The 27,068-nt window shown below is 34.1% G+C and overlaps 2 protein-coding genes and 2 pseudogenes across 2 annotated transcripts; 2 read left to right on the top strand and 2 right to left on the bottom strand.

The window, feature by feature from the left end:
• Positions 1-9,443: 9,443 nt before the first annotated feature.
• LOC114736348 (delta(7)-sterol-C5(6)-desaturase-like) lies at positions 9,444-12,505 on the top strand. Its single transcript, XM_028924139.1, has 3 exons — positions 9,444-9,681; positions 11,062-11,367; positions 11,763-12,505. The coding sequence occupies exons 1-3, from the start codon at positions 9,444-9,446 to the stop codon at positions 12,053-12,055; spliced, it is 837 nt and encodes a 278-aa protein (XP_028779972.1). The 3' UTR covers positions 12,056-12,505.
• Positions 12,506-15,914: 3,409 nt separating this feature from the next.
• LOC114736347 (chloroplastic group IIA intron splicing facilitator CRS1, chloroplastic-like) lies at positions 15,915-22,234 on the top strand. Its single transcript, XM_028924138.1, has 9 exons — positions 15,915-16,773; positions 17,148-17,679; positions 19,000-19,130; positions 19,538-19,888; positions 19,970-20,126; positions 20,495-20,787; positions 20,921-20,980; positions 21,104-21,264; positions 22,151-22,234. The coding sequence occupies exons 1-8, from the start codon at positions 15,961-15,963 to the stop codon at positions 21,152-21,154; spliced, it is 2,388 nt and encodes a 795-aa protein (XP_028779971.1). The 5' UTR covers positions 15,915-15,960; the 3' UTR covers positions 21,155-21,264; positions 22,151-22,234.
• Positions 21,619-25,271, bottom strand: LOC114736349 (LEAF RUST 10 DISEASE-RESISTANCE LOCUS RECEPTOR-LIKE PROTEIN KINASE-like 2.1; annotated as a pseudogene).
• Positions 25,272-25,830: 559 nt separating this feature from the next.
• On the bottom strand, positions 25,831-26,860 carry LOC114736352 (LEAF RUST 10 DISEASE-RESISTANCE LOCUS RECEPTOR-LIKE PROTEIN KINASE-like 2.5; annotated as a pseudogene).
• Positions 26,861-27,068: the final 208 nt, after the last annotated feature.

A 27,068-nucleotide genomic window follows, 5' to 3' on the forward strand; every position in this document is an offset into this window, starting at 1 on the left:
AAAATGCACAGTTCAAGGCCTTCGAGAATATGGGAACTATTCCAATTGGATCAGTTGGAAAGATATTGAATAAGAAAGTAATAACAGGTTAGGATTATGCTTTTCAAATTACTGATAGTGGAGTTTTTTGAACCTGTTGTCAATTTATTAAAATATTGAACTTTATTAACTCAATTTGTTATCTCATTTATCAGATGATGTCAATAGGATTGACAATATTGCACCGATAACAAAAGAACAGGGACAGAATTTGGAGGAAAAAATACTGCAGGGAAGGGCTAGACGCAGAAGAGGCAAAGTTAGGGACCTCAGAGACGGAGATGTAGTAACTGTGGGATGTGTCACTGTAAGCAAAATTCTAGAGGGATGCCAAAGTGACACCAATAATGCTGATAAACTGCAGACTGCAAGTTCTTCCATAGGTGAGGCAAATAACTCAGAAGTACCCAAGAATTGTGATCTGTAAATTGATATTGTTAATGTTATTTTCTTTTCTCGCCTTGATGCTTTCCTGGATGATCCTATCAATTTATTAGTACAATTATTCTATGAGATTGTTTTTTCATGGTTGTGAGAATGAAGTAATTTCAATGGAACTTGTCCATAGTTATAACGCTTAAAACTTTGATATGACAATATTTGGGTGGAAACAATAATTTAGATGCTTTGAACACCTGAGTGGTTTCAATTATATTTTTTTTATTTAAGCAAGTTCCTAACTTATGTAGGACCTGATTATAGCGATGTCAAATTCTCTTTCAATTATGGTGAGTCTGATTCAAGTGGCAGTGAAGAGGATAATTTAGATGACGGGAGATTTGAAAATAGAGGGACTCGGATTGTTAACACTGATGAGGATTTCCTTGATGCATTTGACATTTATATTTCAAGTGTTGTAAGTATGTGCTTTCACTAATTATCGAAATGGAAAAGCCACTTATATGAAAAGATTCGATTCCATTTCGATGTTTATTCATGATGTGTCTTTAGCAATTTATGTTTTATTATTTCACAGAATATTTAGATGAAGGTGATCCAATATATTCCTGTAAATTTTGTGGCGTATATCTATGGTACAATGAAAGGGTTAAGAAGGACAAAAAGAGGAATGTAAACACATTCTCACTATGTTGTTTGAAGGGAAAAGTCCAATTACCTTTGATACGTTCTCCTCCTCCAAAATTGTATAATTTATTCTTCGAGAAGGGAAGCTGAGAATCAAAGAATTTTTATGCAAATATTAGGCACTATAACAATATGTCTTCATTTACATCCATGGGGGGAAAATTGATCACTCTAAGAATTAAGGGCAAAGGCTGTATTGTTTTGTTTTGTCGGGCATGAATTACCATAATATTGGCAGTTTGTTACCTCCGGAAGCTTGTAGGCCTATCTACTCCCAGCTTTACATATATGATACTGAAAATGAGGTTGGAAATTGCATTTTTGCTATCAGGTATTATGTTTATCTATTGATATTCACTATTGTTGTTTAAAAACCTCATAATTGATCTAAGTTGTATCTTTTCTTCATGCAATAAACATCAAAAGGACTCAAGTCTTGATCCTAAAATAGTTGCGAGTATAAAAAGTATGCTTGATGAAGTGAATCCATTTGTCCAACAATATCATTATGCATCATCAATGATTAATGTGCAAGGACGCTCAAAAGTCAAATTATGTCTAATTAGCACACGAGAACATGATGGTCGCATGTATAATATGCCTTCAACGTCTGAAGTTGCTAAACTAATAGTGGGAGACATAGTATGTCTTATAATGTGAGAGATATTATAGTTAAGGAGGTATCGGGCTCACCTAAACGTATAAATGAACTGCATACTGCATATTTGCCACTTCAATATCCAATATTATTTCCTTACGGAGAAGATGGGTATAGGGATGATATTGAGTGTCATGAGGAAACTCTTCATGCCACAAAGAAGAAGAAAAGGCTTAGCATGAGAAAGTACTTCACTTATAGGATAATGATTAGGTGCAATGAGGTCTTGTCATTGCTGCATGCTCGTAGATTATTCCATCAATTTTTAGTTGATGGTTACACAATGATTAAAGCACAAAGATTGCTTTAGATTAGAACTCATCAAAAGGAGCTTCGAGTAGATTTGTACTAAGGCTTATTTGCTGCTTTAACAAGTGGAGAGAGAGATGCATCGTCCACAGGAAAGTGTATCATACTTCCGTCATTATTTACAGGAGGAGCAAGATATTTGTTAGGAAATTATTAGGATGCAATGGGTTTGTGTAGGTGGGCTGGATATCCTGATCTTTTCATAACCTTCACTTGCAATCCTGCTTGGGTGGAAGTATCAAGATTATGTGAACCAGAATCGTTGCATCCTTCAGATAGACCAGATATCCTCTCAAGGGTATTTAAGATGAAACTGCAGTCTTTGATGAGGGCTATCAAAGAGAAGAAAATATTTGGGAGGGTTCGAGCAGGTTGGTTCTTAATTTTGACATATTTACTTGGTTGCTTGACTATTGATTTCATTATTAACTTTTAGTTTCTGAACCATATATGTTTGTGTTTTTTTTACCAGAGGTGTACACCATTGAGTTCCAAAAGAGGGGACTACCGCATGCACACATACTTTTATTCCTCGATCCAAGGGATAAGATCAAAGATCCTGGTACAATTGATTGGCTAATCTCTGCTGAGATACCTGATAAGGCTTCAACACCTGAGTTATATGATTTGGTGAAAAAGTTCATGATCCATGGACCATGTGGTTCACATAATCTAGAGTCACCATGCATGAAAGATCAGAAGTGCACAAAGTATTTTCCTAAGAAATTCAATAGCAACACAACAATTGATGATGATGGTTATCCTACATACATGATAAGAGATGATGGGAGAAAAATTGAGGTCAAATCTGTACCTTTAGACAATCGATATGTTGTCCCCTACAATCCATTGTTGTTACATATGTTTCAAGCTCACATCAACGTTTAAAAGTGCAATCAATCGACTGTAATTAAATACTTATTCAAGTATATTAGTAAAGGGAATGATAGGGTTGTTGCTGGTATATTTGATGCGGATAGAGCACAAGTCTTTGATGAAATTTAGCAATATTGTAATTGCAAGTACATTTCTGCATGTGAAGCTTCATGGCGTATATTTGGGTATGATATTCATCATAGATATCCTGCAGTTAAAAGGTTGAGTTTTCATCTTCCTAATCAACAATATGTGATTTACTTCAATTCTGATGATGTTGCTAAGTTGATGGAGAAGCAAAGGGTATGTGAATCTCAATTTCTTGCATGGATGAAAATTAATGTCACGGATACCTTTGCCAGAACTCTAACTTATTCTGAATTTCCAAATCATTATGTTTATTTTTGAACAAAACGTGAATGGAAGCGAAGAGAGAAAGGTTTTGTAGTTGGAAGAATTACTCATGCATCACCTACTTTAGGGGAATTATACTATTTGAGGATGCTTCTAACAAAAGTTCGAGGACCAAGATCTTTTGATGAGATAAAAACAGTTGATGGCGTTATACACCCAACATTTAGAGAGGTATGCTTTGCACTTAGGCTGTTAGATGATGATAAGAAATGTATTTGTGCAATAAAGGAAGCTGCAACATGGGCTTCAGGGAACTCACTTAGAAAGATGTTTGTTAGCATGTTATTGTGTTGCTGCTTAAACCGTCCTGATCATGTTTGGAATAAAACTTCAGAATTGCTATCAGAAGATCTGTTTTACGTCCCCCGAGCTAATTTGGATTTTCCAAGTAAGTTGGTCTCATTTAATCATGTTGTACGGTAATAGTATTCTTTACTTCCATTTAATTTTGAAAAATGTTTCCATTACATGTCCACTGTTATATTGCATTTTTAGGTCATCACATTCCATTATTGGATAAGCAACATGCTGCACTTAATGAAATTGATAAGTTGTTGAAAGCAAATAGAAGGAGTCTTAATGACTTTCCTTCTCTTCCTTTGCCTGTTAATGTTCCAACTATTGATGTTTCGAATCAGCTCATTCTACAAGAATTGAATTATGATAGGGAATCCTTACATTTAGAGGTTGAAGAGTTAATTAGGTCATTAAATATTGAGCAAAAAGAAATATTTGATAGGGTGATGTCTTTATTGATTGTTGATGATTGCAAGGGTCGATTCTTCTTTGTCTATGGCTATGGAGGAACAGGGAAGACATTTTTGTGGAACGCATTAACATATGTGTTATGTGCCAAACGCGATATTGTATTAACTGTTGCATCAAGTGGAATAACAGCAACGTTATTACCTTCTGGAAGAACTGCACATTCAAGGTTTGCAATCCCAATTCAAATTAATGATTCTTCAATTTGTTCTATCAAGAAAAATTCTCCTTTAGGTCACTTAATTAAGTGCACGAAGTTAATTATTTGGGATGAAGCACCAATGGTTCAACGTTATTGTGTTGAAGCGGTGGACCGTACGTTTAAGGATATCATGCACTGTCAAGAACCGTTTGGTGGGAAATGCATAGTTATGGGTGGTGATTTTAGACAGATCTTGCCAGTCATTCCTAAAGGCAGTAGGGCAACTATTGTTGATGCATGTATTACTTCTTCGTTGTTATGGAATCATTGCACTGTTTTCCGATTGACAAGAAACATGCGATTGAACTCATCCTCAATTAATCAAGGAACGTATTCGTTGAAGAAGTTCTCAAAATGGTTGCTTGATGTTGGAGATGGAAATTTAGGACTTCCCCATGATGGAGTAGCAGAGATAGAGATACCACATGAATTCTTGCTCACAAATTACACTAACCCACTTGAAGCAATTGTGTCGTCCACTTATTTTGATCTCCGTAATAATTTCTCCAGGAATGGTTACTTCACTGATAGGGCCATATTGGTCCCAACAATTGAGTATGTGAATGAAATAAATGAATATATGTGTTCTCTGTTGCTTGGTGAATCTGTTGAGTACTTAAGTTGTGACATAGTTTGTAGATCATCAGAAGATAGTGACTCCTTTGATAATTTGTACACTACTGGGTTCCTGAACAGAATAAATTGCTCAGGTCTTCCACCCCATAAGCTTTCTCTAAAAGTTGGAGCACCTGTTATGCTTTTGAGAAACATTGATCAAGCGTCTGGGCTATGCAATGGTACAAGACTCCGTATATCACAATTGGGAAAGACAGTGATAGAAGCTATCACCTTGAATGGATCTAAACCAAATGAGAAGGTCCTGTTGCATAGAATGGATATGAATCCTTCAGAAAGTAGATGGCCATTTCGCATGTAGAGAAGACAATTTCCCATTACCTTGTCATTTGCAATGACAATAAACAAGAGTCAGGGGCAATCACTTAATTATGTCGGTTTATTTCTAACAAAGACAATTTTTACTCATGGTCAATTGTATGTTGCATTGTCAAGAATTAGATCCATTGAAGGTTTGAAGATTTTTATCAATAAGAGTGGAAGTTGTACGAATACAAAGACAAGAAATGTTGTTTACAGAGAAATCTTTAGGAATGTGTCACAAGTGTAACGGCTGGGTAAGATTACTTTTTAATTTGTCTATTAAGAAAGTGTTGTCAATGTAGAATTTTTTACTTCATCATAATATTGTGTTTGATTTTAGATCCATTTATGCTAGAACTTGACAGTGTATTCTTGCTGTGCGTTGCATTTGCTAGTTTTTTTTTTTAAAAAAACTATTCATTGCTACAATTCATAATCTAAATTAATTTTGATGTTTCAACAAGCATAAATGTAAACCATTTGTAATTTATTATCGTATAAAAAGAATACAATAAAGTAATAAAATTTTTCAAATTTATCTTTATCAACAACCAAAAAAAAAATTTCTCTCTGTATTTATAAATTATTTTCACATCAATCTTCTCTTTTTCTCTTTTCAATGAAAAATAATTAATGGTAAAATTAAAAAAATATTACTATCTTTTGCTCTTAGTATAAGAGCTAGATGGTAAATTTGCAATATTAAAAAAATTAATTAAATTAGTTGTTTATAATAAATACGTATTGACCTCTCTAAAATATTCCTATTAATTATGTATATTAGACATTTGATAAAAATTTCTTAACATATGCACAGTGCAATTATCATAAGGATTATGGAATACTTGGGGTAAAATAGATAAATATGAGAGACAAAATATATGGAAGTCTTATATTTAAAATGAAATTAAATTTGTAACTAGATCTTATATTTAGAATTAAAGGTAGTATCAAGTATCTAAGTGATTTAGATTTATTAAAAAAAAAAATTTCCCGACAAGTGGCTTATAATAAGAAAGGTGTGTGCCTCTGTATGTATCACTTGCTCCACCTGTTGGAAACTGCAAGATCAACTCACGGGTCGAAATCTAGTTATGCAATTAAAAAATAATTACTACTTGTTAATATTAGGCTGGAAAAGCCATTATCCTCGTTTTCGATGGATTAATTTAATCTGCCAAAGAGTCTTTTTGTTGGCCTAATATAATTATCAATTTGTATAATATACCAACATAATACCACAAATAATTTCAAAGCTACTAATTATTTATTGTCAAGGTTGGCTCTATTTACACGAATATTGAATTCACACTAATTAACAACGTCAAGTCTAGTTAAGGACTAGTAATTCTTAATATAAAACATTAAGGTCTGAATTTATACTGGGTGGTATGTTTAAATTAATTGCCCCTTCATGTCTTAAATAGGATTATTTTAAAAAGAAATTGAATTCACATTTTTTATATTGCTTCGGACTCTAATCATAAGAACTAGTTGACTAATTTGAGAAAATTAAGGAAAGAAGTTAAGTTAGTTATTTGTAATAAATATGTGTTTTCTTTCCTAAAATATCTTTGCTAATTAAGTGTATTGGCTATAATTACTATTGTTAGAAGAATTATTTTGACAAAAAATGCAAAAATATGAAAGACAAAATAGATTGGGGGTATTATATTTATGACTAAAATAAAAGTCAAATAAAGTCTTATATTAAAGACCTGAGATAGTAATATATATATGTATATATGTCACATTTTCAGTGATTAAATTAACTATTGATGACAATCTCAATTCCCCCCCGGGGGGGTTAGCTCTAAATCAAGAACTTTTTGCTAGAATTGATGAAATTGTATTTTTAAGAGAAAATTTAATTTTAAAAAAAAATCCAAAGTTAGTAATGAATTGAAGTTGCTTTTTTGTTTTAATTTAAACTCCGAATCATTATCTTTGACAAAAAATTTAGGTGGGTTAAATATTGGAGGTTAACAATGACAAGGTAAAATATTTATTTTATTTTAAGCAAATTTTTATTGTTTAAATGATCATTTAATTTTTTTTATGAATATGAAAAGTAATTTTTATTATATCTAACTATTTCGAACAATTAAGTTACTAAAAATTATTCAAAATGAAACATTATTTTATTATTACCCAGAATTACAAGAAATATAAATTATCATTCATACTTTTTAAAATTTTTTACTCAACCTTTTTGTATTTTATTTCGCCACTACTCAATCTTTTTGATGTACTATTGATATTGATGTTTGAATTTACCGCTTTAAAATAATACTAATCTGACATCATAAATGTCAAGTGAAAAAATTATTTTTAAATAAAATTTAATTTTTAAAAAATGCTGATATTCTTTTTTCATCTATTTTGGGTTTTCAATTAAAATTCAAGTTATTCCCCGCTGGGCCTCTTTAAATAAATACTCCAATATGAGTTGCAATTTGGAAAATTCAGGTAAAAATTGAAAGCTTTAGGTGGAAAAATTTGCAACGGTGAGAAAATTTACACTCATGTTTGACACCATTGGATTAGTTGGTATTTCTTGCCGCCCTAAATTTGAAAATTATATACTTTACAAAAATTAAAAAAAAGTAGTAAAATTAATAATTTATATGAAATATGAGTTATTTTTCCTCCAATCAAATATTCTCGTGCGTAATTTTTATTATAAAATATCCTTTAATTATTTATATTGAAATTACTTTTATTAAGAAAAACCTTTTAAATATGCGCAATCAATCGAATTTGTTTAAAGAAAATCATAAAATTTTATTAAAATCACTTGGTATAGTTTATAAAAAAATAACTTAGTATGAAAAAATATTATTGCATTAAAAAGAAAAGAGTAGTATTTAAAAAATAAAAAAGGAATTTCACGAAAAAAAGTAAACCTATATGTTTGGTTCTCTTGTATAAAAAATTGTATTAGTTTCTTAAGTTTATAAAATGTATTTTCAGTTTCTTAATTTAAACACTGCTGATTATATTTACAGGAAATAATTATTTAACCAGTTTAAATGGTGAATTTATAATTAAATAGTGACAGAAACATACTTAAATTTGATTATTTCGATATAAAATTTTGTATTTTAAAATTAAAATAAACTCAATATATTTTAAAATTATTTTAACTGTTAAATGACTTTTTTTCCAACGTGTTTTTTGGCCAAGTGAAATGATTAAAATTTAAGTATGCTTTATTAATACTTAATTGCAAAGTCTACCATTTTAAATTTCTTAAGTCAACATTTTCTTTTATAAGATTAACAGTATTAAAATTAAAGGAGTAAAACTATACTTTATAAATTTAAGAAAATAAAAAAATTCAAATTTAGAGGACAAATATTTTTTTATTTTGGATCATGAAGAGGATCAAATATTACTTTAGGTAATAAAAAATAAAAAAAAGTTCACCAACTTTAACAAAAATAAAAAGAAGGGGAAATTTCGTATGAGAACCGCAGTACAGAATTAATTTTAGAAAGCTCTCAAAATTTTTTGAAACTTCACTGCAGGACTAAGATATTAATTCCACAAAAAAATGACGTTATTGCCCCTCATAATAAAAGTAGGAGAGTTCATTTGTAAGTGGGACTAGACAATTTACAACATATATATATATTTACAACTGGAATTAGTCCCTTTACTACTTGAAGAAGGTGTCCGTGAGTGAACAAGTATGAGAGAGTCTATTTGTAAGTGGGACTAGATAAATTGGAACAAATATATATTTATTTACAACTAAAATTAGTCTATTTACATGTTACCTTCTTCACCTGAAGGTGTCTGTGAGTGAACAAGTGTGAGAGAACTCATTTGCAAGTGAAATTAAACAATTTGTAACATACATACTTTTATTTACAGCTGGTATTAGTTCATTTACATGTCACTCTATAATAAATATTATTAGAAGTAATAGCATTATTTTTTTAATAGAATTAATATCAGTTTGTCTTTTTAGCCCTGTAGTGAAGTTTTATAAAGTTTTGAGAACTTCTTAAAATTTTCCTGAAAAGAATCTAAGAAATCTAAGATCTGGTACGGTCGCCCACAAAAGCGACGTGTATTATTTTTGGGTATTTCACAACTCACCGCTTCACCATCTGATTCATTGATTCATCCTCTATGCTACTAAGCTTAATGGCGCCTCCCCTGGACGGCTCAAGCGACTATCGTCAACTCTTCGTCGACGATGCAGACTTCTACAACCGCTTCCTCCTTGGCTCTCTCTTGCCTGATTGCATGTGGATCTCACTCCCTCGCTTCTTCCAGACATGGCTTCGCAACTACATTGGGGGAGTCCTCGTTTACCTCCTCTCTGGCTTCTTCTGGTGCTTCTACATCTATTACTTGAAGCGCAATGTTTATGTTCCTACAGGTATTTCATTTTTTTCGGGTTTATTCCAGCTTTCTCTTCTCGTCAATGTCTGCCTTGACATTCCTCATCATCATCTTCTTCTTCTATTTCTGTTGTTTTGCGGCGAAGGTGCCATAGTTGTGATGAGTTTGTTTGTTAGTTCTTAATCTGAATCCTTCTGTCATTATACGGCGTTATGAGCTTTTTCTTTGTCGTTTCTTTTTATTTAGTTCTGCCCTTCTAGGCTGAAAATCTCAAGTTCAATGAGGTGTTGGTTTCTTGTGGGCTAATTTTATGTGGTTTTTCTTGTTCTGCTCTTATCTGGCTCTGATGCTATCTACCATAAATTTCACCTTTTCTTTTACTTAGAGTAGTTTATTTCGTTTTCGTATCTGTCTATTTCCTTTTGAAATTTATGGCACTAATATCTTTTGGTCAATATCCTGGATCTGTATTCTTGCCTTTTCTTTCTGCTCTTGGTTGCTCGTTAAAGTATGATTGAGTTATGGTTCTCTGTTTGTATGCCATTAGATTACAACAATAGTTTGGTTTTGTGAGGTTTCTCTTCTCTGGTCGGTGTAAATGGTCTCTTCTATGGAATTTGGCAATATAAGGCTACACAGGGACTAGTTCCTGGATTTTCCCTTTTAAATATGCGCGTAAGGTTTTAATTAGTGGGATTACTGACATCTTTCAACCGCCATTAAGTTATCATTGATATGCCTATCCTATTTATACGTGGCAAGTTTTTCAATAACTGGTGATAAAGATACAGGGATTTATTTTTGTTTTAATCATTTTCTGTACAGCTTCAAGCAATTGTTAATGTAAATCTGTTCCTGCTCAGGGCAAAATCATTGAACCAATCATCATGCATGTCCCTGTGAAGGAGATATACTATTTGTTGAGCTTCTGCTATGATAGATTATCAAGTTTCACAAGAGGATTTCATTAGACTACTCTGTAACAGTAATTTGGCCATAAAAGGGCAGTTTCAAGTTGGTTGGCACTTTGCCCATTGTGGGTAGGTGGCTAGTTGAAACATAGATTATCCTCTACTATCACTTGGACACATTCACATAGTTACGTTTCATCATTCTTAATCAGATAAGCGACATCAATATGTCTGTATTTCTGATGTAAAACAAATTAACTTTTCTGCATGCTTACCAGTGGAAGGATGAAGAAATCTCTTGCAACAATGATGGAAAATAACTTAAAAATACTTTTCACCTGTACTCGGTTGGCTCTAGATTCCTTTAAGTTTGCATTGTCTGCTTATATCAAATCTTAACCAACCATGCCATTTCTAGGCACTGTTTTTGTGTTTGTTTGAGTGTATGGTTGTCTATTTATTTTAAAATTTCAGGATCTAATATATGGAAAGCCATTTTATTGCAGATGCCATTCCCTCTCGTAAATCCATGCTCTTGCAAATATCTGTTGCGATGAAAGCAATGCCTTGGTACTGTGTGCTTCCTACTATTTCTGAGTACTTGGCAGAAATTGGCTGGACAAAGTGTTTTCCAAGATTAAATAATATCAGCTGGCCTGCCTTCCTTGCATATTTAGCCATTTACCAAATTTTCGTGGAGTTTGGCATTTATTGGGTGCATAGAGAGTTGCATGACATAAAACCGCTTTATAAGTATCTCCATGCTACTCATCACATCTACAACAAGCAGAACACTCTTTCCCCATTTGCTGGTAAGAACATGATGTTTTCAACTTATTACTTCACGTTTTGGGCAGGTAGTGGGAAGATATGGAAGTTCCTTCTATGTTGTTGCTAGACTCCGGTTTTTGTTTTCTAGTTCAACTTCAAATTAGCTGGAATATGGTGAAGCAAATTATTGTCTTGTTACACACACATATCCATTTGAAAATTTTGGGTGTACTCTTTCTCTTAAACGTTCTTTAGCTCAGAATCTTCTTCCTTCTCTTCTAAACGTTAACTCACCCACACAAGTATATTTTGAGCCGCACACAACCCAAACATGTGTCAGCTAAATTTTCACTAACATTATTCAGTTTAGTCTGCTAGGTCCATATGATTTCACAAGAGGGAGGGCTGACTGATTATTTTGTTCCCTGAATTTCAGGTTTGGCTTTTCACCCTCTTGATGGGATCCTTCAGGCATTGCCACATAGCCTTGCTTTGTTCATCATTCCAGTTCATTTAACTACACACTTAGCGGCTATATTCATTGAGGCCATTTGGACTGCGAATATACATGACTGCATTCATGCCAACTTGTGGCCTGTTATGGGTGCTGGATACCACACCATTCATCATACTACGTATCGTCATAACTACGGCCATTTCACCATTTGGATGGATTGGATGTTTGGAACTCTACGAGACCCCATGGATGATGGAGGTAAGGTGATGTGATGATTTTGACTGTCATCAATCGCCTAACTGCTGCATTAGTCTATAGTGGGAGAAATCCTTAGGTAGATTCAGCTCACAATAAGTTTGGTACAAATTAATCCTGAATGAACATAACAAGCATTTCAATGTTTTCTAATGCTTGAATGTTCACCAATCATTTCTTTGGTCTGTCAATATTTTTTAGAATGGGTCGACGTAGAAATTTCTCCTTCTTAGGTATTTCTGTTGTATTCTTGGAATCTTGTTCTTCTCTTTTGAAGCATAAGGATGTTCTTTTTGTTCACTATATTTCTGCTTTTTGAAGCATCCATTACAGGGTGACCATAGGGATTAGAAAGGCAAAATCAAGTGTGTGTTTGGATTCACGGTCTCAGATTTATTTGATACTGTGTAAATGAATATCACTGGAGTTTCATTTTCAGGTTTTCCCTCAGTATCTGAGGCAACCCCCTTAAGTACACTAAAGCTTAGAAAGAAATAGAGAATGGTAGGTCCTTCTTCTATTATCGCAAATGGGGCGTACTATTTACTTTCCATGTCTCTCTACATTTAGTTGAGGTACACTTTCAAATGGGGGTTTAAGTGGTTTATGCCGAAGACCGTGAAATAATTAATGCTCGTGCAAGAAAGAAAAGAGAATATTCTGTCATCCCCATGGTTGCACGTGATAGGACCACAGGTAATGAACATCACTTATTTCAAACCTCGACTTCGTAAGTTCTTATTCCCCCCCCTCAAAACAAAAACAAAACAAAAGCATGTGGCCAACCCCTGCACGAGCTTGACGAATGAGCTGCAAGTTGCTTGATAATTGCTTGCTGGACTGACTTATGTGGAATATTTTGGGCGTGGCTTTTGTCTTCTCCCTCCGTGTGACAACCCCTTTCCTTCCCTTGTCTGTTTCTAAAGTTTAAATTATTTTTTTAACAAATATATTATATTTTTTAATATTAAAGACAAAAGTGTCGTTCTAATAAACTTTTATTTTTAGGTGAATATCGTTCTAATAAACTTTTATTTCAAATAAATATTAGAAGAGAAGATTTTTTTTTTTGGTACAAGAAAAGTAGATCTTATGAGAAAACTTACCCCATGTTTGTATGGAGAGAAAATGGGAGAGGAAAGAAAATGAAGAAGGAAAATAGGAGAAGAAATGAGCTTTTTTCTGTTTGGATGAGGGGAGAAAAGTGAAAGGAAAGAAAAATAGGAGAGAAATGGGATGTGGGATCTATTTTATTTTCTCCCCAACTTTTCTTTCCATATATGGAGAGAAAATGAGAAGAAAACTCATATTTCCTGTATGCCCTCTTCAAATATAATCAGTAATATCACATTCCGCCTTTAATGCAAGTTTTTTTTATTTAAAATTTTACTTATGACTACTTCATAATTTAACAAAATTATCTCATTATATTGCGGCCAAAATCAAAAGCTACAAATGAACTCTATTCTTTTACATTCAGTGGACAATGCAGGAAATTCGCATAAATTAATATATATATAATTTCTTCATCTCTTTCAACCTTTATATTAAATTTTTACTATTTATCAATAATCTTAAATAATACGTAATTTATTTATATCATTTTATTATGTTTGATTTTAAAAAAAAATCCACTTTTTTTTTAATTTTCACCTTTAAAAAGAATATTTTTTACTAAATTATTTGGTTTTTACAATATAATCACATGGTAATAAATTTTTGTCAAATAATTTGATTTTAAATTATTTAATGATATTAACACTAATATGATTTTTTATTATAATATTTAATTTAATTTATAACATGATATATTTTGATATAAGAATAAAGATATTTTAGTCATTCATATATTTGTTTATTTTTTTCTTTTATTTTCTCTCGTCTATCCCAAATATAAAGGAAAATAATATTTTCTTTTCAGTTTTCTTTTCTTTCTATTTTTTCTCCTTCTATTTCTTTCCTCCAATTTTTTTTTCTATCCAAACAGAGCATTGAAGGCACTATTTCTAAGAAAATTGAGTCTTCGATATAATGACCCAAGCAATTGAAGTTTATTTACTTTTCCCCCCCCCCCCCAAAAAAACTCTTTCTCTCCGTACTCATTCAATGCCTCATTCAGTAAATCCAGGCTATGAAAGCGAGATTGGAATTAGAACCACATACTTGGTGTGTTGGTAGCTAAGAATTCGATTCCTCGCGGAATCCACTTCCATCCACATATATCGATGGAATGGTTTCACGCTCCTACCCATCGAACAATGGAATTGGGTTTCACGCTCCTACCCATGGAACTAGTCCGGTCCCATTCATGTTGCCCTTTAACAGACGTAATAATGGTAGTAAGCAAGGATGATAGAGGATGGCATGAGGACGATAGCAAAGGCAGCAATAGACAGCGCTTTGCTCTTTGATCTAGTTTTCTGTGATGGTAACAAGGTCGTCTCCTTTTTCGATTTGCATTTGATTTCCGAACGTCAACATTTTCTTCTCTCTTTTCAATGTGTTTTTCTTCTAAGGGAAAGGTGAATGGCGGGTGGCAGACACCGTATTCTCCCTCTTCGATCTATGAGCTTTTCATTATCTTCTCCTTTTCCCTCTTCGATCTTCGATTTCTTCTACCTGTGTCCCCTCCATTTCTGCTACCTGTGTTTATGATGGGTGACTCTGTATCTTGATATTTCATTTGCTGATGTTATTCTATGGTGGCCGTCAATAGTTTCTATGGAGGGTGATGGCTGATGGGGTGGTTGGGGCTGTTTTGGATTGAGACCAGGGTTATTTTGGAAATGGCATATTGTAATTTCATATTTAAAATTAACATAGCAATTAAAAATTATATTACCTCTAGTCTTTTAAGACCTTATTTGATTTTTATTTTAGTTCTAAATATAAAATCTCAATTCACTTTGTTTCTCATATTTGTATATTTTTTTCCTAGGATATTCCTTCTTTTAAGACAGGCTCAGGCCTGTTTAAAGGCCTGTTTAAGTTAATAGGCCAGGTTTAGGCTCTCTAAAAGGCCTGTTAAGCCTGTTAGACCGGCCTGAGCCTGTTAGAAATTTATAATTATAATATATAAAAAAATTAGTTAATGGTATTGTTAATGTGCACTTTTAATTTATTTTTTTAATTTTAATATATAGTTAATAGCTTAGTTCTTCCTTAGATTTTGAAGTTTAGTTGACAAGTAAAGATAAAAATATAATTTAAAATAAAGATATCAATAAATAATATGATCTTTAAATCTTAAAAATATAAATAAAATACGAAAGAAAGTTTGTTCCAAGAATGATAGATTAATTAACTTATGTATTATATTAATTAAATTATGATACTCTCTTTATTCATTGTAAAATTAATAGTTTTTTTTTATGTATTTGACTTAATTTTTTTTTGTACTTAAACATAATTTTGTCCCAAATTTTAACATACAATTAGAATTAGTTTTCAATAATATCCTTATAAATTGTAATTAAGATTTAAGACAATACCTATGATACTAAATTTAAATAAAAAACAAAACTAAAAAAATTAATTATTATGTACACTTTTTTTTATTTTAGATTTTTCTAAAAAAATTATTGTAATTTGAATTTTTTAAAAAACAGACTTTTTAACAGGATTTAAGTCAAGTCAGGCCTTTATACAGGTCAGGTTTAGACTGAAAAATAAACCTGTAACATACTAAAGCTAAGTTCAGGCCTATAGGTACAAACCAGGCTTTACCTGTTTTCACCCGTATGATTTCGCCCCTCCTACCTTGATAGAATAAGCTTCACGAAAGAGAGAGAGAGGCGATCCAACCCGAAATTATCAACTGCAAAATGTGATAAGAAGTTAAGAACTGGAAGTATTAGCCATAGTCCCATCTTCGTCTTCAGTTGTGCGCGCGAAGCAGGCAAAGAACGCTCACGTCTTATTCATGCCTGCCATGATCTTCCTTTCTCTTCTTCCTCAGCTATCTGGTAATCCTAACATCACATTTTACTCCCTCTCATTCCCATATTCTTCCACCACTACATCCTTTTCTCCCCAGACTCCTCCCAAAAACACCGTCAAAAATCACCCTTTCAGCCTTTTCCCAATTGCCTCGGCAGAGAACCCGAATTCCCCTGTCTCGCCTGAGTCTAAGTCCCATCCTGGTGCTCCCATCAAAGCCCCCACGCCTCCGTGGATGAAGGGTCCTCTGCTTCTTGAGCCTCATGAAGTTCTTGACCTTTCTAAGCCCAATGCCAAGAAGATATTCAATAAGAGCGAGGTGGAACAATCTGACAAGGCTTTGACTGCGAAGGAAAGTGGCGTCAGAGGGAAGAAGGCTATGAAGAAAATTGTCCAAGGCATTGAAAAACTTCAGAAGGGTCAGAATTACTCAACTGATACGCAGATGGGTCCTGCGCAAGCTGAAATTGAGGATACTTTAGAACAATTCGAAAAAGACGGCGATTTCGGAACTCGGGGTAGGATGCCATGGGAGAAAGATGAGATTATTCAGTTTCGGAGGACGAAAAAGGAGAAGGCCGTGACTACTGCGGATTTGACTCTTGATAAGGCATTGCTAAGGAGATTAAGAACTGATGCTGCTAGAATGAGAACTTGGGTGAAGGTTAAGAAAGCTGGTGTTACTCAAGCTGTTGTTGATGAAATTAAACGCATTTGGACTAGAAGTGAGCTTGCCATGGTTAAATTTGATATCCCATTGTGCCGGAATATGGATAGAGCTCGAGAAATTGTCGAGGTTAGGCTTGTGAATAATGTTCTCTATTTGCATTTTCGAAGCGATACGTTTCAAAAGTTGGTTTTTAAAATATGTTTTAGTTCTATGTGAACATGCTGCCATATTGAACTGAATTTAAGGATCAATATGTGCTGCGTACCTTGAATGAACTGCGGAGATGGGAATCGTCAGGGTAATTCCTCGTCTTTAAAATCTTACAATAGTAACCTGATTTATTTAACTGAGTTTTAGAGGTGAAAGACAAAATTGAACTAATCCGAGATGTCTAATGGCGAGAAACGATATCATGTCATATATTCCTTTGACTTGTAGATCATACATCTGTTTCTAGTTTACTTATCCGATGTGTTTGTCCTTATTTCCTATGTGAATAGTTTAAGACTGGAGGCTTGGTTGTCGGGAGTAAGAAAGATACGCTTGTCATTTACCGAGGCCAAAATCATCAGATCACTCCTAAAGTTTCAGGAAAGATTTATACAAGATACTATCACAGACAAAACGCAAACCATCACGGAATCAATTTGTTGCAGTCAGAAACCAAGGACAATCTTTACGAGTTTGACTTCCATCAAAGTGGTGCTCATGACATGTTGAGGTGGAAAGCTGGTAGTGGAGACTTTGCAGTAACTGATATCCATAACGAAGAAGATGTGAATTGCCAAACTGTGACTGGATCCTTGTATGAGAGGGAAACTGATAGGTTACTGGATGGCTTAGGACCCCGCTTCATTGATTGGTGGATGCACAAGCCACTCCCAGTAGATGGTGACTTACTTCCAGAAGTGGTTCCTGGATTTGAGCCTCCATTTAGGCTTTCTCCACCTTATGCTAATTCAAAACTGACGGATAATGAACTTACGTACTTGAGGAGGCTTGCTCACCCTTTGCCGGTCCATTTTGTTCTTGGTACTCTCCCGCTTGATGTAATCTATCCGCTTACTTTTATTATTTCTTTATTTGTTTGCATTCTAGGCTCTTTTTTTCCCCCCTATTTTTTAAGCTGAGAAATGATAATATGTAACATTTTCTCTTTCTTTCTGGATTTGACGATTTTATGCAATCTATGCGGGACATTTACTAGTATGACCTAGCTTAAAGAAGAAATGTCTTATCTTTTTATTCTGGGGTAGTTTTATTTTTGTGCATTACTTGTTGTCTGCCCATATCTCTTATGGAATTCTGTTTCAACCCTATGATAGTTAATAATAGTAATGCCTCATAGTATACTAGCATACCCTAGTTCGAAATTTGAATGTAATTCTCCTCAGCTATTGTCGTTTTTTCCCCCCCAGCAGAAACCTTGCGGAAAAGGCCACGGGTTTTGTTTGACGTTATAAATTAGAAATTCATGAGTTAGCTACCTCTTTCTTGTTCAGACTTCAGGCCAGAATATGTTATTCTCTAGAGAAGTATTGCGTTACAGGCCACAGGCTATAGAGTCACTTTGTATTAGCACAGGCACGGCCACCTACACATATTCATATTTTTGGTGTTTGCATCGGTTTGTTTTATATGTGGATATCTGTTGTATAAGCTAGTAATTTGTTAATATCATGTGTATATACATTCTGAAAAGCTTAAAAGTAAATTTAAGTAGATCAATTCTTTAGTAACCTAATTTTTTCCAAGTTAGTAAATTATTTTTTAGTGCATAGGACATCATCATGTATTGTGTTTAGAAGCATCAGATTCAGGAGCCATCCAGCCAGATTAATTTTTGAGTTTGTTGCTATATGGAGATCAAATACAAAGATATATTCATGCCTTTTTTTTTTTGGCCTGAGATATATTCATTTCACTTCACTGCATAAGAATTAGTTACTTAAGTTTGTTTCTAGTTCTAAATCTATGACTTTTCGTGTCATTTCAAATTCACACCTGAATAAACTCAGTTACAAATTGAAAACCTTAGTTAAAAACTTAATTAAATGGAAATTAGATACTGTTACAAATTGAAAACCTTAATGGAAATTAAGTTACTTATACATGGCAAGGTGAAGGAGTCCATGTAACAGTATCTAACTGCTTCTGCTGGGGAAAGAACAGTGAATCTAATCAATATTTTTATTGAAAGAAAATTTTGATTGGTTGGTTATAAATTGTTCTTTTAATTGGTTGGTTATTAATTGATCCGAAGCCTAGCCAGAAGTGTATGTGGGGTACCTCCTTTCTTGCTTATCATTGCATGAATAAGGTTAATGAATAATGCTTCTCTATTTTATGAAGGTAGGAACAGAAGACTACAGGGCTTGGCTTCTGCAATTTTGAAGTTGTGGGAAAAGAGCCTTATAGCAAAAATTGCTGTGAAGTACGGAGTTCTTAATACTGACAATGAAAAAATGGCCAATGAGCTGAAGGTAAGTTGCATAGAAGTTTTTTTGTGATCTGCATCTGTGACCAAGACATTCCAAGTTTTAGTCGTTCTGTCCTTCTGTATATTAAAGATTGACTCTTTGGATTGAATTGAATGAATTATTCTCACCAACCTTCAAGGTAGAGCTTGACACTTTCGCTGTCCTCACTTGCAAATTAGCCTTCTCACGTGCTGTTGGGCAATTTATGAGACTGGAATGTGAATATCAAAGCCAATCATGGTTGGGCATATAATGGTTTCATTTTGAATCTTGTACCTGAAAGCCAAGCTAAAATTTCTTCTTGTCCAGCTGTAAAATTCTCCTCCGTAGCTCGTATGCATGTTCAATGTGTTGGTTCTGGTTCATGTATGTTGGAACAAGTTTTCTTAACATTGTTATCTGCAATGCAGCGTCTTACAGGAGGAACCCTGTTGCTGCGTAATAAGTTTTATATAATACTTTATAGGGGCAAGGACTTCCTTCCTAGAAGAGTTACAGCTTTGGTGGAAAAGAGAGAAGAAGAGCTTAACGGCTGTCAACTTCACGAAGAAGTTTCACGGCTGAAAGCAGTTGAGGCTTTTTCACCAATTGATGAACCACAGCAGAACACTAGTACAAGTGGTACCTTATCAGAGTTCAAGAAAATCCAAAGAACGATTTGGTATGCCAAAAACGTCCATGAAGATGTAAATGTTCAACTGGAAGCTGAAATAGTCAGATTGGAGAGGGAATTGAAAAGGGGAAAGCGCCAACTATTCATAGTATGACACGACCTATCATCTTTTTCATTTTAAGTTGGAATTATACAAATATTTTGTGAACTATCTTTGTCGACTCTGCAGCTTAATAAGAAAATAGAGAACTCAACAAAGGAATTATCAAAGTTAAATGCTGCTTTTACACCTTCTGAGAAGGACTCAGACCTGGAAATAATGACAGAGGAAGAGAGACAATGTTTCCAGAAGATAGGACTGAAGATGCGCAGTTGCTTAGTGCTTGGTAAATAAATTGTACTTCTCACATTTTGTTTCCTTTATAGGCTGCTCTTCCCCTCTCTGCTGTTTTTTTTTTTTTTTTTTTTTCCCAATCTAATCCAGAGTAGCGATTATATATATCAAAGTCTGCTTTTTGTCAAATGGGTTATATGAAGACAAATAAAGACAAATATATATTATTTCACTTGCTTGTGAGCCAGCAGCCCTCGATTGAAACATCCAAAGGGGCATATCCTGATGTGGCTACAATTGCAAAGTACAGTTACTGATGCAGTTTTGTTACAGCTTCTCCATGAAGTCTTTTATTGTTGGAAAATATCTTCGTTTTTATTTTTTCTGGCCCTTAGAAATTCTATTAAACGGTGACTGCAGGCAGGCGTGGGATCTTTGATGGTGTATTGGAGGGCATACATCAGCACTGGAAGCACAGAGAAGTAGTAAAGATCATTACAATGCAGAGAGTGTTTGGGCAGGTCATCAACACAGCAACATCTCTCGAGGCAGAAAGTGGTGGGGTTCTAGTTTCTGTTGATAAATTAAAAGAAGGCCATGCAATAATTATTTACCGTGGAAAAAACTATAGACGGCCTTCAGAAAAGGGGACAAAAAATCTTCTAACGAAAAGAGAAGCATTGCGTAGATCTATTGAAATGCAGAGAATTGGAGTAAGTGATTTTTTCCCTTGTGCTTCTGGCATTCTCCTAGTTTCTAGAGACAACTGTAAACATTTCTTTCTATGTATTTGCTTCTGCTTGTATTCACTTCTCCCTGTGGGTCTGATTTACTTATTATTCTCAGTCATTGAAGTTTTTTGCACATCAAAGACAGCAGAGAATCGCAGATTTGAAGCTCAAACTGGTAAATACAAGGTTTTGTTTTTGCTTGAAATTAGATCATGTTAACAAAATTAATAAATCATAAATATGTTTAGTTGTTCCTTCTGTTTGACAAGAAAACTTGACTTCAACTTGAATTTTGCAGGCAGATCTCCAGCAGAGAAAGGAAGTTGAGCAGAGGCATAAAGAAAATTAATATACAAATATACACATCCCACTGGTTTGCTCTTAATTTGTCTGCAAATTCTGGGGGACAAGAAATAGGAAAATTTCTCCCAAGCATTAGTGTATAGCATATTTTTGCGAGTGAGTATCTTGAATTAATCACTGTTTGAGTCCTACAAAGAGGAAAAATTCGATATCTGGAATCAACTGTGATAGAATCCACTGCTCAAATATACTATTAAGAGATGAAAAATCTAGCCAGAGTGTAAGTCTAAGCAACAGAATTTTTTGAGGAAAAATTACTAATCGAAATATCTAACCGCATCTATTGTTAAATCACTAAATAATTTTTTTTAAAATTAGTCTGCATATTACATCATAAAGACTTGGAATTCTGATTTAAAATATTTTATTTATTACACAGAAAATATTATTATTAAATATTGTAGGTGACTGATCCAAGAGTTAGGGGTCAAACATTTACACGAGGATCAATAGCCCTCATATTTGTACGACAATTCTCAGCATCCATGCTAAGCCTGAATGTCATGATTGTATTTAAAGCGTCTAGATTTGATATAAAGTATCTAAATTCAATAAATACTTGTACATGTACTTCTTTTGTTACTCTAACTAGATACTCTAATATAATAAGGATGCAGTGTCTTTAGAAAAAGGGTTTATATTTGAAGGCATCCTACATACGAAAGCAGATATAGGACTCATGAGTAAAGGACAGAACATAGAAAATGCAACTTCAATAATTAATTGACTAAGTATATATTAGCGAGTTAGCTGCAAAAATTTTCAAAAGGAAAAATAGAACAGTTGGAAATCATTTAGACAATGCTGCTTATATTTATGAACAAATAGAAAGGGAAGCAGTTGATGGAAATTATCTATGAATTCTACCAATACAATTCAAAGTTGAATTGTCCTCAGCAGTTCGTAGGGTATATGCGCTATCTGCTTATTCAATTTGTTTGAATCATTTCTTCGGATGATCCATTTGACAATTGTATAACAGGTGATTTTGTGGGATATTCAAGGGTTGGCTTTGGAGGAACTGTTAAGGATTGAAGGGGTCCTCCTAACATTTCTACCACTTTACTCATAGCTGGTCTATCTGATGGATTTGTTTGAACACACCATAGACTCACTAAAGTCATCTTCGTTACCACCTCATCATCTTCCTCTTGTGATTACTAAAGAACTAGCTGGATGCTTACCATGTTCAAGATCCTTATAAATCCAATCTGGAAAATACAGCTCACGGGTTTGTGATCCTCCACTGTCATAGTTCTTCCTTCCTCCGACCATTTCAAGGACCAACATGCCATAGCTATAAACATCTGCTTTGTGAGAAACACCACCAAATGCTCTACTGGATATTTCTGGTGCAATGAACCCTATTGTTCCTCTTGTGCCTAGTATTGATACAGTACTCTCTTCTTTTGACATAATTTAGCCAATCCAAAATCAGATATTTTTGGGGAAAATTCTTCATCCAAGAGAATGTTTGGGGTTTGATATCAAGGTGCAAAATTCTCGTGTTACCCCGATGCAAGTACTCAAGCCCACGAGCATGCCAATAGCACCCGGTACAATACCTTCCACTGCAAGTACAGAAAGCATTTGGAGATCCTCTTTGATAGATGAAATTATCCAAGGAACCGTTTGACAGGTATCATAGATTAACACTCTTGTTCCTTTCATAACAAAATCCCAGGAGAGTGACTATGTTGATATGGGAGGTTCTGCTGATACTTGCAACTTCATTTATAAATTCTCCTCCACTTCCTTTAGATTCCTTATTACTTTAACTGCGACAGGACGACCATCCGGTAGGCTTGCTTTGTATACAATACCATACCCTCCTTCGCCCAATTTGTTTGAAAATGATTTTGTCATTCTTTTCACTTCTGAATAACTGTATTTCTTTGGTGCCAGAGAGCCCCAGTTTCTCATGAAGGATTGAAGATTTGAATCATGATTTGCTCTTCTCGCTTTGAATATATAAATCATCAAAATCGAGATTAGAGCAAGTCCACCTACACCTGCTGAAATGGCTGCATTTGTAGAACATAACTTCTTAAAATCTTTGAAATATTAATTGCGGAAGCTATTAAAATCAAAGTTGCTGTCTTTATTACCTATAGCAAGTCGCCAACCCAGCTTCTCAGTTGATCCTGCAATTAGAACTCTGTTCAGCCTTAAATTGACAGAGTGATTTTGGAATTTACAAGTGACGGACATAATCATTTATATGTAGGCCGATAGGGCTAAGGAGAGTCTATCATGATATCTTTCGAAATCAAGAAACTAATATCCTACTTCTTAATATAAGATTTAGATAATTAATTTGTGAATATTAAGAAAATTAGTTAGGCTAGTATTTGTAATAAATGAGTGTTGTTTTTATAAAATATCCTTATTAATCATGTGCATTATAAATTACTATTTAATGAAAAACCCTTTAACATGTACAATCATTATATTTATGATCAAATTGAATTTACAACTAGTTCATATTAAGAATCAGAACCTGGAGGGTAGTATATAATAATTCCAAATAAAAAATGGAGTTATCAGGTTGTTTAGAATAAATCCAAAAAAAAAAAAAAAAACAGAGGGAGAGGTTACAACTGAGCATAATTACAATATGATAACTCTTGAAACAAAAAAAGGTTAGAAAAATCCCAACAAAATATCTTTGAATTTCAAAATTTTAACTTAATCTTGTTTTTTCATTTTAATAACAAATGATAACATTTGAAAAATAAATGACAAACACATTTTTGTAGTTATTCCTGATTTTAGATTTTGAAATTTTAAGGTATTTTTCTGATATTTTTTCAAAAATTAATTAAAGGCATATATGCCAAGTGCTAACACAATGAAAGTGAGTGAAATATCCTTACACTAAATGAGATTACATCTTATCACGATGTGCTTCGTAGATTGGTATAATTATATGCATGGGATCGGAATTAGAAGGTTTTCAGATCCTAAGGAGTGAGAAGTGGAAATAGACCGACATGACTTGAGAATGAATATTCTCAAATGAAAAATGACAATTGTTTAATCATGAGGAAATATGACCTAAATGTAGTTGTGCAAGTTGACTTGGAGTCAAAGAAGGTTGTCCATATTTTAAAACTGATGTGAACAACCATGAAGCCTGGCACTTACCTAATAATGTCTATCTACCGCCAGCAAAATACTCTAAACAGGACTTCTTATATTTTCCAGATGAAGTTGGTGTGTATGAAAATTAAGTAAATTAAGCCAATCAAGGAGAAACATGTAGGTTGCGTTTCATTGTAATTTGGCATAAACATGTCTCATTAGTGCCAGTGTCCACGTAAACCGAAGAGAAAAACCAAAGCGGTTTTTCTAGCTTTTCCTGGAGATGAACCACAATCAGATGGTTGTTGCAGAAGTCAGGAATCGTTCTTGAGGAATATGAATAAACTATGCATGGAGTTATATAAAACTAAACTATGTTTTCCCTTTGGCATGGCTTCCTGGCTAAAGGCTATCAAGGTCCTATCTGCAGAAAAGAGCAGGGGACATGTGGGCAAAGTCTGTAACTATCTAAAAGCAATAACTGGCGACGAGGATATGAATAAGCCAGTATTATCTGAAATAACCCATTGAAACTCAAGGCATGTTCATCAATCTATGTTCACAGAAGTCATTAATTGCTGCTGAAACTTCAATCTGTGCAGTACCAGTACGTCAAAAACAGACCTGTGCGGAGACAACTCTTCAAATTACACAACATTACATGTTTTGTCGTGTAGCGATTCTTTATATGAATTACTAGAACACTGGTACTTACTTGGTCTACATGCAGATGGAACAGGTCCGTGTTTGCAATAGCAAATGAATTCACTTGAGCTTGTGTTATAACCGCATTGCCCACCAGAGTTTCGACAATCAGAGCACGGAGAATGATTTGCCTGCCATACCAATTTAAAGCCTTTATCAATAGCAGTCTTCATATTTTCCACACTTGAATCTTCCTCTAAAATTCTGGCTTGTGACTCCAAAATGGAACAATGATGGTAGATCTGCAGGCCCATGTTTCTTCGATTTCAGAGTTCCCATCAATATCTCGGACCTCCAGAAGGAAATAGTCAACTATTTCGGTACTATTTATACTGCAATTAAACTGAGTGGGGCGGCGGATATACGAGGAGAGAAAACGGAGGGGAAGGACAATCGTAGTACAGTGTCAGGTCATGAGTACAACGTACGTATTGCCAATAGGTTTTAATTTCAGCCCTTGCTTGCTCTCTCACTATCTCTGTATTATAATATTTTAATATCATTTTGTCTTTTATGTGAAAAAATTTGTCAATACCCGTTATATGCACCAGTCAAAATATATAACATTTTCATTTTCAATTTAACTAGCTGAGCGGGTTTGACTTTTGCTTCATCATGGACAAGCAACAACACTGAAAAATTCCACCGGATCGTCCTTCAGGCGCCTTAGCTTGGTAATTGCGCATGCGTAAAATTTTGAAATATTTGTATCCATGTTTATTCAAGGGTCATTGACCCTCATATTTGTATGAACAAACAGAAAGGAAAGCATAGTTGGCAATTATCCATGAATCTTCCGAGACAATTCGAAGTTAAATTGTCTTTGGCACTAGGTAGAGTATACAAGTCAACTGCTTATTGAAACTGTATGAATCATGTCTTCGGAAGATGCATTTGACAATTGTATACTACTGATGATTTGGTAGGATATTCAAGGGATGGCTTTGGAGGAACCGTTAAGGATTGAAGGGGTCCTTCTAACATTTCTACCACTTTACTCATAGCTGGTCTATCTGATGGATTTGTTTGGACACACCATAGACTCACTAAAGTCATCTTCCTTACCACTTCATCATCTTCCTCTGTGATTACTAAAGAACTAGCTGGATGCTTACCATGTTCAAGATCCTTATAAATCCAATCTGGAAAATACTGCTCATCAGTTTGTGATCCTCCACTGTCGTAGTTCTTCCTTCCTCCAACCATTTCAAGGACCAACATGCCATAGCTATAAACATTGCTTTGTGGGAAACACCACCAAATGCTCTACAGAATATTTCTGGTGCAATGAACCCTATTGTTCCTCTTGTGCCTAGTATTGACACAATACTCTCCTTCTTTGACATAATTTAGCCAATCCAAAATCAGATATTTTTGGAGAAAAATTCTTCATCTAAGAGAATGTTTTGGGGTTTGATATCAAGATGCAAAATTCTCGTGTTACAACCCCTATGCAAGTACTCCAGTCCACGAGCAATGCCAATAGCAACTTGGTACAATACCTTCCACTCCAAAGTACAGAAAGCATTTGGAGATCCTCTTTGATAGATGAAATTATCCAAGGAACAGTTTGACAGGTATTCATAGATTAGTACTTTTGTTCCTTTCATAACAAAATCCCAGGAGAGTGACTATGTTGACATGGGAGGTTCTGCTGATGCTTGCAACTTCATTTATAAATTCTTCTCCACTTCCTTTAGATTCCCTTATTACTTTAATTGCCACTGGACGACCATCAGGTAGGCTGGCTTTGTATACAACACCATACCCTCCTTCGCCCAATTGTCTGAAAATGATTTTGTCATTTTTTCACTTCTGAGTAACTATATTGCCTTGGTGCCAAAGAGCCATAGTTTCTCATGAAGGATTTAAGATTGTGATCATGATATGCTCTTCTCTCTATGAATAATTTCCCTTTCTATTCTGAAACGCTTCTTGCAAATATAAATAATCAAAATTGAGATTAGAGCAAGTCCACCAACTCCTGTTGAAATGCCTGCATTTGTAAAACATAATAACTTAAATCTTTTTGAAATGTTAGTCGTGGGAGCAATCAATCAAACGAGAGCGTTACTATGTTTGTTACCTATAGCAACTCGCAAACCCAGCTT

Source organism: Neltuma alba, unplaced genomic scaffold (genome assembly GCF_004799145.2).
Source record: "Neltuma alba isolate B1F8T4 unplaced genomic scaffold, ASM479914v2 tig00013329_pilon, whole genome shotgun sequence".
NCBI lineage: Eukaryota > Viridiplantae > Streptophyta > Magnoliopsida > Fabales > Fabaceae > Neltuma > Neltuma alba.